This window comes from Lathamus discolor, chromosome 13, assembly GCF_037157495.1.
Source record: "Lathamus discolor isolate bLatDis1 chromosome 13, bLatDis1.hap1, whole genome shotgun sequence".
Lineage (NCBI taxonomy): Eukaryota > Metazoa > Chordata > Aves > Psittaciformes > Psittacidae > Lathamus > Lathamus discolor.
Window position 1 is genome coordinate 1,755,927 of NC_088896.1, and position 12,074 is coordinate 1,768,000.

At 43.9% G+C, this 12,074-nt stretch overlaps 1 protein-coding gene across 2 annotated transcripts in view; it reads left to right on the top strand.

Moving 5' to 3' along the window:
* Nucleotides 1–12,074, top strand: part of SHISA6 (shisa family member 6) — a 228,808-nt gene that overhangs the window by 196,029 nt on the left and 20,705 nt on the right. The window contains exon 4 of one of the 2 annotated variants that reach the window (XM_065693875.1): nucleotides 9,912–9,974. The exons of the other annotated variant lie outside the window; for it this stretch is intronic. Within the exon in view, the coding sequence (XP_065549947.1) occupies nucleotides 9,912–9,974 (63 nt within the window). The remainder of the gene's footprint in view (nucleotides 1–9,911; nucleotides 9,975–12,074) is intronic. 2 annotated transcript variants of the gene reach the window in all.

Sequence of the window (12,074 nt, forward strand, 5' to 3'; positions counted from 1 at the left end):
CCTTAATAAAGCACTTGTGCCTGTGGTTCATTTAAAGTGCTTGATTAGTGCTGGTGACTTCACTTACATGCTTCAGGTTAAGAATATGATCAGTGTTAGATTGGATCTGGATCTTAATTGTCTATAAAGCACTGGCCCAAAGCCATGTTTAGCAGTTAACAAGCATTCAAACCAGTCCTACATCTAGGAATAGAAAATGCCAGAAATCAGCAGAAGGATGAATTAAACTTGAAACAACTGTGATACACGCATTCTTGTTCCTGGCCCCTAGCAGAGAGCTCTGTAATATGAAGTCCTTGCTTCAATGTCCAAATGCCCTGAGGCTGGCCGTGTCTTGCTGGCAGATTAAGAGCAAGTGAATTTCTGTGAGTTGAAAGTGATTTAAAATAAGTTGACAAGTTAAAAGTCTGCTTATCTTGGCTATCATGTTGGTTATAACGTGGCACATTTATCGCTCCTAAGCAGAAGAGAGGTTGGAAAAGCTCTGCTGGGCTCTGGTCTGCTCTATGCAAGGTTGCAGCCCAACCTCCTCACTGTGGTCTCTGGGCATCCCCCTGTAGTTCCCTGGGTGAGGCAAGAAGTACCAGTTCTGAGCCATTTGGTTCCATGGGACTCCAAATAAGATTTTGTGTGTGTGAATTATGCTTGGAGTTTAACAAGCAAAGAGGCTTCTGCTTTTAGCTTTCTGCTATATCCTGTCTGTTCAGTATAAAGAGAAAGATGGGACAGCCAGACACTCCTGGCTGCTTCCGAAGGTACAGCTCTGAGCAAGGTCTCTGACTTCTTCTCTCCAAGTGGAAGCACAGTCCTACCAGACTCAATGGAGAGCCCTTCTCACAGTGATTTCACTTTGCATTTCTCTTTCTACTTCATGAAAGAGGGAAAAACAGGGGGAGGACTCTGTGTTCCCTTTGCTTCTCTTTTCTGCCAATACCATGGGGTTAAAAACGACCATGTGTTTCTTCCAAAGGTATTAGCATAATTATCTCTCCACTCTGTGCAATAGCTGGCTGTGTTCCACAAAAGATTGCATTTAACTAATCCTGCTTTAGAAACCCATACTATTTATATCTCCTAAAATCAACTTCATCTTCAGAAATGCCCTTTAAAGGACACATTTTGTTCTATTCTGACCATATGTTTTCACCGTGATCTGCCTATTTTGAATGTTTCCAAAGGTTAGCATCCAGGCCTGATCGCCCAGATGCTGCTTGTGCGCTGCTGTCTCATGTTAGTCATGCAGCCTGCTCAGCTGCTCGGTTTCTGAGCAAACCAGTCCCTGTTTATCTGATTACTTTGTGTTTGGAAAGTCGGTGTGAAGTTCCCAAACACAGAGGGGATCCCAGGCAATGACTGTCAACACCAGCTAAGTTTGGCCTATGGGGTTTGCCGCGAGCTGTGCTGAGCTTTCCCTCCCAGGAAGAAAGTCCTTGTTCTTTCTCTTCATTGCGATTTCTTCTGTTCGTTTCACCACTTCTTTTTCCTGATGTGAGAAAGGGCAGCACGAAGTAAATTAAAACCGAAGAACTCCAGATCAAAAGTGAGTTCAAGCATTCCCATATGGGGGGGGGGGGGGGGGGGGAGGGTCGTTGCAGTTATTGCTCTATAAAGGCAGAGGTATTGCTGTTGAGAGATCCACATGCAGGGTATGTCTGGCTTTGTGCTGGTGAGTCCGGTAGGGCTTTGTTAACACTGGAAAAAAGTTGCCCTTTTTGATAGACCTCATGTTCCGTTGTCTACACAGAGGAAAATAGCACTTCTTCATTGAGAAAACAGCCTTTGCAGAGGTGCTTCAAAAGGTGTCAGTTTCCCTGGGGAGAAATCCCTGGAGCTCTGTTATAACCTTTAAGTGCACGCCAGTGCTGCTGGTTTTTCAAAGAACGTTTTAGCCAAGACTGGGAAATGTTCTTCTTGTGGCTTTGTTTTTCTGCAGCTGCACTTTTCACCTGTAGCTGCTCAAAACCAACAGAGTTTTCCTCATACCAGGCTCTTCCAGGCACTTTGCTTTTACAGGTTGGCACCTCAATGCTTTTGAAAGAGTCGGTGAGTACGTACAGGAATGCACTGTGAAAGAGAAATATGCTTGTGTGTAGGGAGCTCATGAGTGGGCATGGTTTACATGCTGCTTGTTCCATCACTGGAGATAAGGTGTATGTGGGAGGAAAAGAACCCTCTGAATGAGTGTGTGAGTTCATGCGTGCTTTCGATAGAGGAGACATTTCTGAGAGGGAACTTGAAGTCCTGTTGTATGAGACAGTCCTCCTCAGGCTTCCCATTTTTATTCAGATGTTTGGGGGAGAAAGGTTATTTTCCCCATCTTTTAGCATAGCTCAGTGGGTCAGACTGGTTTTCTGCAGTGGTATGACGTAACCACTAGAACTTCAGAGCCCATTGCAGCTGAGTAGTTTCCACCTGCAGCTGTACGTCCACCTCCTCTTTCATTTCTTACAGCTCATTTAAGCCTTAAAATAACTACTGAACACCACCATGGCTCTGAAGCAGTTATGGCTGCAATGTACATACCTACCCATTGCACAGTCACAAAGATAAAGTGATAAAGATAAACCACCCATCCTGACATACAGTCTCTTCTTCTGTTGTGAGGACCAGGTGATCCATACGTATCAGGGTCTACATGCACACAACACAATCACTTTAATGTTACATGCCAGTAGGTATACATGTATACTCATATAAAAAACCTTCTAATAATAAGCACAGTTTGTATCAAGCCCAACAGCAAAATCAGAGCTTTCCATCAAGAACCTTTTCAGTTAGAGGAAGCACTCCGTAAGGAAATACCTGCTTTGAGCACTTCTTGCCCAGAACAGCTCTGGACACGAGGCAGTGCTGTGTAATGAAGGAGGTTTGTAGCAGGACACAGGAGGCACCGAAGGACAACTCCAGGGGATGCGTAGGGAGAGCACTTGATTGGCACCCGGGTGAACCAGAATTCTCTCTTGCTACTGCCAGGGAGTCCCAGCTGGGCTCCCACAGCCGTGATCACGCAGGATGTGCTCTTGCTGCCGACAAGGATGTGATGGGGAGAACTGGGCTGGGGGAGCATCTCCAGTCCTCAAATTACTGCTTGGCCACAGGGGAATGATTCCGCTTGCCTTTATCATCATTTCCACCACGTGTAAGCCAGGAGCAGTTGTACCTGCCTTCCCCTCCCCACGGAAGCGGTATAATTAATCAGCATCTGATTTATGCTTGCAAATCCCTATTAAAAATCCCCTTTGTGATCTGCAAAATCTGACCTGAGTGTTCCACGGCTGTTCCTCAAAGTAGTAAAACCTTTGCACATGCAGATGCAATTGCTCTCTGGCTCAGCTTAAACCTGGGGCTGACAGACCGCACCCTACCTGCAGTGTGAGTCTGGAAGCTGTTTGTGAGGCTTAGATGAGCACAAGAGGAAAGCCTGCATGGAAAATAACAGTTCCATAATCAGTGCAGGATTTGTATGGTGTGGCATACTAAAGAACAGGGCCATTCACCGCTTAATGAGGATTAAAATAACTCTTGAATAGCTGCCTTATTCCCCGAGCATCCTGTTCAATGAATGAGTCACAGGATTACAGTTGAAAAATAGGCTGGAATGGTAGAACAAAAACCTTATACAATGAATATCGAATTAAGGGGTTGGGGACAGTCTTTAATCTGGCATTTCCAACCCCTTTAATGACTGACATGCTGACTTTACTAGTAGCTTCATTTTTGGCTTTGTCTTGTGTGCCCCTTGCTGCAGTCCCTGTTTTAGGGTCAGTTTGTGTGGGTATCATTAGCCAGGTGCAGAAACACCCTGCAAGTAGGATACTCACAGCAGAGAAGTACCAAGTAATTAGTTACTGGATAATGTACACGGAAGACAGCTGGGATTTGACGATCCCAGGCTAAGTGTTCATATGCTCATCACCTCTGCTAAAGCACTGCAGGGTCCCGGCTGGTTCCAGACCTCACTTAGGAGAGAATCATGGGCTCAGCCTCTTGCATTCCCTGGGATGGCTCCAAGCACTGGGAGCTGCCGTCTGCCCCCATCCCTGTCTAGTCCAAACTCATGGGAAAAGGGTTTTGCACAGCAAAGGGTTGATGCCCACTCCCCTCGCCCAGGCACCCTGCTCAGCTTCGCTTGACCAGAGTTTGCTCAAGGGTAGCTTCATGCTGAAAGTATTCACATCCCCATGAGCAGTTTTTGGTCTGCTTTCTCCCTTTTCCTCAGCACCTGCATCTCTTTCAGTTCCTAAAGCCTCAAGTCTGTTCTATTTAAGTACTCTGGAAGCTTAGCCCTTAAAAGGGATTTTTCTATCCATTAGCTCAGATGCCAAGCACTTATCTTGTCATCGGAAAAATAAACCACTTGTTACATCCTCCTATGAAAACCTTGGGTGGGGAGTAAGGCTGAAGGCAAGCTCTGAGGTTGCTGAAAACACCAGAGGGGCAGAAGGCAAGAAATGTACTTCATAGGCTGCTTGCTCCTGTTCAGTCCATTTCTTTTGTCCTGTCAACTATAGGCTTCAGAGTAGTTCTCAGTACTTTAATAAATACTGTAAAAGTAATGCAAAATAGTATCAGAACTATCATGTATCTGTAACATAGTTGCCATATATTAAAAATATCCTTATTTTCAGTTTTTTTAAGGAACTTTATTAGGAAAGACGGGTTGAGAAATACAGCATTTTCTTTCCATATTTTGACACTTGGTATTTTTTCCATTCTAGAGCACAATAAATCTAGTTTTTAGTAGCAATAAACACATCCAAAATCCCTGACACTGAAAAAATATCCCCCAGAGAAGACTAAAATCAAGTACCAAAGGAAGGGGTAAGTCTATGCAAAAAAAAGCTCTTTCTTAAGAGGATCTCATGGATAAGAAGTGCAATGGGAACTCCTTGGGGGCTACTTAAATTTTTCTTTGTCAGTTACCCAGGATTTTATATCTGGAGACAGACAGTTCAGTGATTTATGATGCAAACCAGAGCTGTCTATTCCTGACCAAAAGAACTGAAGCTCCTGTCAGTGCTGAGATTGGCACCTCAGCAGATAAGGAGACCTGCCTCTCTGAAGAAGGGGATGAAGGGCTGTCCAGCAGCAGTCCCTGGAGCTAATCCAGATGCTCAATTCCAGTTGCCCATCAAAGATGTTCTCAAGTTGCAAGAGACAGATCCTGATTTGGTGTGGGCAGTCACGGTGACTGTTGCCCAGAGATGGCCAAGGGAGCTGATGTTGCCCCATAAGGACCATAAAGCACTCTCCATATGCACTGGAAAAATGATAGTTTCATATTTTATCATCCTCTGTGGAAAAGATGGTTGAGCTTCTTGAAATCAATTGTTAGATGCCATGGCTGACACTTGACATCTTCTAAAAAATGCATGTGTGTTTTAGGAATTAATAGAAGGATCACCACCATCATAGAATCATTGTAGACTGGTTTGTGTTGGAAGGGACCTTAAAGCTCATCCAGTTCCAACCCCTGCCACGGGCAGGGACCCCATCCACTGGAGCAGCTTGCTCCAAGCCCCTGTGTCCAACCTGGCTTTGAGCACTGCCAGGGATGGGGCAGCCACAGCTTCTCTGGGCACCCTGTGCCAGCGCCTCAGCACCCTCACAGGGAAGAGCTTCTTCCTGAGATCTCATCTCCCGTCTCTGTCAGGTTAAAGCCATTCCCCCTTGTACTATCACTACCCGCCCTCACAGGGAAGAATTTTTCCTAATACCTAATCCTTACTATCTTACAAAATGCTTCTTGTCCTTACTCCTCTGGAAAAAAACCTGAAGCCCTAAAAATCCCCTGTGTGTTCACGTGTCTTCCCCTGGACTGCAAAGGCATTGGGAGCACTGGTTTCATCTGCCAGCAAAACATCTCATTTTTTCTGCTGATCATTGTATCTGATCACTCCTCCAGCTGTGCTAAGAAATTTGGTATTGTGGTCTGGCAATGCAGAGCACTGTGAATCCTTTATTCCCTAATGGAGTTTTCTAGCAAATAGCTTTGAACTCACATTCTTGTCTCTACAATAGATACGCTTCCGCCTAACTGGCACTTCACAATTAACAGCATTATCTTGTTAAACCTGAAGAGGTGCAGGAAGGCTCAGCCATCATTGTAAAGCATTTTATTGCTTAGAAAGTGTTTACAATAGGCTACACAAGTGGTAAATGAAGCCCAGTGCTGCATTCAGATGTCTGATTAGCTCAGCTACGTGAAAATGCCAATAATTCAGGGTCTGACTATTCTGGATGCCATTTCTTAAGCAGTAGCCTCAAAGCACCTGAGGTATTTAGAGGAAAAGGAAGGGAAGGGGAGGGGAACAGAGGCGAAAAGACAAGGGAAAAAGAACAGAAAATGGCAAAAGAAAAAGGAATTGGAAAAGGAAAGAGAAAGGGAAAGGGAGAGGGAAAGAGAAAGTACTTGGCGTGAAATGGAAAGCTGATTAGAATCAAAAGACAGTAGTTCCTATGCATGTAGATGCAGGTGTAAGTGTCCTCAATGCAGACATACTTCACTTTCACCCAGGAGCAAGGTTGTAAGAGTAAGTGACTGCAATGGAGTATTCAGTGCTTTCAGGAGAGAGAAACCTCCATTGTTTCCCTTCAGGAGCAATGAACGCGTTCAAGTTATGTCAGCCACTGTTTTAAGTGCTTGCTTTTCGCACACGTGTCTCCATCTCTGTGTAAGCTTTTATCTGTCAGCTCCTGTGGTGTGTAAGCAACATTAGACAGGAAGAAAACAAACAGTTTGGATGTTTGGATGTTTTCTGTGAGTTGCTTTGTAAATGTAGCTTTTCTGTGGCCAGGCTGGAAGTCCTTGCTGTCCTTAGCTACTCTGCATGACTGCAGCCCTACACCTGCCTGAAACCCAGAGGGACTAGCACAGGAGCCACAGGCTACAATGCAAAGCATGTAGAAAGGTGGTGACCTCCTAGGGGAACATTTCACTCTGTAAGGCTTTCAGGAGAGAAGTGTCTGTATAGCAATTTAGTCCTGGTCAGTGAACTTATCAACTGGGAATGCCAAGGAGAGGTCATAAAATTGTACAACAGGCTCATCACCCACTACCTAGGTTTCAAAATAGATTTAATAACTTATAAATAAGGTAATAAATGGTGGGTAAATAACCCAAAATACGCGATGGACGCCGAGTTGGACAAGAGCTAGCAATGTGCCCTTGTGGCAATGAAGGCCACCAGCATCCTAGACTGCATTTGGAGGAGTGTTGCTGGTGAAGGGGTCCTTCCCCTCTGCTCAGTACTGGTGAGAAACATCTGAAGTGCTGAGAGCAGCAATGGCTCGCTGATGCAGGACAGCCACAGACAACTCTGTGGAGTTGAAATCAGATGATACGGTTAAGACCTTAAGTATATTGTGGGGTTTGGTAATGAAGACTAAAAATACTGCAGCTATTTCTTTTAGGCATGTATCAGACTTGCCATCATATACACTTCTATAAAATCTTATTACTGAAAAGGTCTGTTTGAACTCCAGAAACAGTTAAAACCTAATTCAGAAACTGAGGAGCGGGATCCTGTATCATGCTTGCTGGAAACTAGATGAAAAGAGTCCCATCTGGTTCTGTATCTCTGAAAATCCCTATGGACAGTTACAGGCACTCCAGAAATATGCGTTGTCTTATTTGTCCCACCCATCCTCTGGTCCAGTTTTCAAGCTAAAGTGGAATTAGACTATGTGAAGGAACAGAAACTGAACTGACAAAAGTGGTTACTGCTGGCTAAAAGTAATCAGCAGTGAAGGATCTAAAGGAACATTCTAACTTAGGCAACCTGTAGGCCACGTATTCAAGGGCGCTTTAGGTATCTACATTAACCTGGTCTCATTTCAAGGTTTGCTCATTGCATACTTCTAGCCAGATCGATACCCTTTCTATAGTTCAGCTGTCTGGGTATATAATGATTGCCTCTTTTCTAGATGGAGAAGTAAACCAATGTGTCCAGTCTGTTGTCATCCGAATAAATAACCTCTGGTTTTAACTCTGGCTGTACACAGACATTCAACATGCTGTGCAGGGAGATGAGTTTCCAGTGAGATAAAGGAGCAGCCAACATGGACTTATCAGAAACCAATCATGTCAAACTAATCTTAGTTTTATTTTTATTTTGTGCCCAGGGATTAATAGTTGGTATGAAGGAACATGACCTTAGCAACATTTTCAGAGGCTTCTGGGAAAGTAATGTGAGACTAAGTTGAGAAGTATGTTCTTAATGAACCTCTATGGGGTACATGCCATAATAGCTGACTAAACATAAAAGGTAACTAAATATCAGAAGGATGAAATGATGTGGTTCTGCTTTTAGTCTTTTTCTCTTTTACAGGTGGAAAGGAATTTGCTTATTAAATTTGCAGATGATATGAAGCTTGGATGACCAGGAATCTATTAGAGGGTGGGAGTAGAATTTAAAATGTTCTTGACAAATTGGAGAAATAGACTGAAAATAAATTGATTAAATGGAGAAAAATGCCACATATTGGACTGAAACAGGAATACTAAAAAGACTTGTATTTGTTGAGGACCCATTGGACAGGTAGCATTTCTTTGAAAAAGCAGTAAGGAATGACAGAGGATCATAAACTTTACAAGAACCAGAAAAGAAAAAGATGATGTAAGTTGCTGTGAAGAAGAGTGGATGACTGGGAAAAATCCATTCACTCATCTCTATACTGGCAAGGTCTCTTCCCAGAAACATATCCCACATTGTATTCAGATTTGAGGATGATCAAGGTCAATTGGAGAGAGCACAGGGTGCTAGAATAACAGTAATCAAAGGCAAAGCAAGTTTTATAGGGAAACATAAAGGATATGACGCTGTTTATCTTGAAGACTAAAATTAAGGGAACACATACGCTTTATCATAAACAGCTGTTGCAGAAACAAAGGGGATTTTCTCCATGTCCCTCCTGGACAGGAAAGAAACAGCTGGCCTAAAAGGCAGTAAGGAAGATGTAATGAAAGAGAGCTTCTGGGGAAAAAGTGAAATATCGGTGACAGGGTTGTAAGAATAGCAGACAAATTATCCGACTAGTCCATCCTGCACTGGGAGAGCGTGAGATGCAAGAAGATTTCTTGGAATCTCTTCTCAGCCTATAGTTCCATAGCCTACATTTATAGCCTACAGTTCCATAATGGGTTATAAAGATCCAGTTGAAGAGTTTATTCCTTATTGAAGGCTTGTCTGGAAACTAAAGACGAAAGAAGTTTATCAGCAGTTGCTTATCTAATGGCTTTATTACAGTGAGAAAGTTGTTTTCCAACCCAAAGACTAGTTACTAACCACCATGGTAGCAGTCGTCCTGCCATTGATCACTCTTACTTTGCAGCACGATGCTTTTAAGACTGAATGCATCAGGTCTCGCAGCATTCTCACTTCTCACGGGACGGAAATCTGCAACTATTTAAATCCACCTCCCTCATTTATGATGCCACTTATTTCATCTTTCCATGCACTCACACTGGACGCTGTTGTTGAGGTTGTGGTCACAGAGGGAAAGTCTGTTTTTCATGTGGTTGGGGCTAATGTCCTGAAAACCTCCATGCTGGATGGAGGTGGAGTAGGCGCTGCGAGGTTCCAGCAGCTCCCGGGAACACACCACTGATGTTGGTACACCAGCGGTGGTTTGCTCCTGTCTGGACATGCTCTTCACCTTTGCAGATAACTCTAATTTACAGGCTCAGCACAAGGGGGGCAGTTTCCCATTATCATGCTCGTCTTGCATCTGGAATTTTAAGTGAACTACATAACAGACTCTTCTGCTTTCTTAAGCATTTTTCTCCTCCTTTCTTTAATCATGCTGAGATTTCCTGTGAACGCTGTGAGCTGTAATTATCATCTGCAGATCAGTGGCTATGCTGAGCTCCGTTTCTTAAAGGGATTTTGTTTTTTTTCTGTGAATTTCAGATGACCAAGAGCAAAATTATAATCACCTGATACTAAACAGTGCCACCCAGACACCTACACATGGTAAGAGAAAACAAAGAGCAAAATTACACATGTTGTAACTTTCCTCTGCCAGCCAGTAGCATTTATTGGTATCGAAGAATGTTTAATGTTAATAGAAATGTTCCTATGGCAATGATGCATGAATGATGGTTTCCATTAACATTAAATATAGGACCATATTTTAAAATAGTGCTCACAATGAAATATGGCTCTGTCTTTTATAACTTTACCTATCACCCTTGTGTTTCCCCATGTCTGATTGCTCCTTTCTCCCTTCCACATCAGGAAGGTGCTGTCAAATTTAAGCAACCAAGACCATAAAAATGACAACCAACAATAAAAAGTCCATCTTGTCAGCCAAACTGCTCAACTTATAGTGCTGCTTGTGCATATTTCTAAGATAGGTTAGAAGGACAGTGAACGGGGGGCAAGGGCTCCTAAGATGACATGATTTGGGCATAACAGTATGCAGCCAGAATTTGGTTTCACAGCTAAATCCAAGCTGTCCAGTCCATACATGCATGGGTCTGTTTGGGATAATCTGCTGAAGCCCCTGATTCACTGCACGATGTCTCTCCAGTTTCTAGTATGCAGGATAGGTAAAGACCATGAAGACATTCAGGACTCCCCCTGCCTACTTGCATAAAGGGAAGTGCCTCCTTCTCAACCAGTTCCAGTGGTTGCTCTTGCACCCTTCCAAATTCCCTTTATTCTATTGTGGCCACATGGCATTTCTCTGAACCTGGGAACTTAAAGAAACCCAGAGCAGCTTTCATGCCCCTACACCCACCGCAGACCTATCCCTGTAGCCTCAGAAGTGACACCTCAGTGGATGTCTGGGGCATCCTGTCACCACCATAAGGCCTGTGTGGTCATCCCTCTAAAGAGTGAGAACAGCCCTTCCAGAGCTCTTCCAAAGCCTCTCTGGGTTTGGTCTTCGTACCCAAACAGCTTCATGTGTGTTAATACCCCTTCTGACAGTGCTCCTGCTGAGCTCCGGAAAAACACTCTTTTTATATGCCTTAGCTCTGCACATGGTTCAGCACATTTACTGGCACCTTTTCTCTCCAGCCCTCCTGATCTAATAAACTTGGGAATGCTCCCTGTAATCCTTTAGCCAGTTTTCCCCTTTGTTTCCGCCCTCTCATCCCAGCCTGGAGATGTTCCATCGCTTCCTCCATGGCCAGAAGCCCCACTCCTCTCTGCTCAGTCCTGTCCTCCTGTCCTCCTGTCCTCCTGTCCTCCAGCCCTTCTGCCTCCTCTGCCCTAGCTCCCTCCTTCTTTCAATGGCCTTGGCCCACTATCAGCTGTTGAGTGTGGGCAGCAAGTCCCTCCCTGCATCACAGCAATCACAAACTACAGTCAAATCACCTGCAGCTTCCTGCCTCCATTCAAACCCAGACTTGTCACTGCCACCCAAATCAGTGATTCCCCCGTCTCTGTGCAACCGGTCCAACCTGTGAATGAACCCCCAAGTCCTCTCTGCTTTCTTTCCTCTTCTGCTGCTACATTGTTTTGGTCTTGTCTTTGTTCTTTCCTGCATCCTTTACCCTCTGAATGTGATATATTCCTCCAGGATTTGTAGCTGGAACCTTCCTTCTGCTGAGGAACCAGTAAGGGATGGGTAAATCTCATCTCAATATACACTTGCAGCTCTGAATCTCTGTGTTTGTTAACAATATTTCTGGTATTTGTTTTTAATACTGAAACTTCTTCTTGATTATTATTCTCGAATTGATTGTGTACTTATATAGGAATTTCCATGTCTCTTTGCTGCAAAAAAGGGTGGGAGAACAATTGCCCTTGAAAAGGTCACCTAAAACCTTTGGAGTTTCTCCTTCCTAGAGGATGGGTCAGGCAGCTCCTCAGCCTGCAAGTTACTTTCAGTTATAAGACTACGGTATTAGGGGTTGGGTTTTCTAACATGTCCCCCAGAACTCAGAAGAAACAGCGTCAGCTTTAAACCTGGCACTGACACAGGAGTATTTATTGAACCTGAACTGACAGATTCAAATGCTCTTCAGACTACTGTATACTGTATGTAATAGGGTTACATTTATTGTCTTCTCTCTGGTCTTACTTGTTCTTTACATCTAGCATATGCTGGGTTCTGAGAACTGC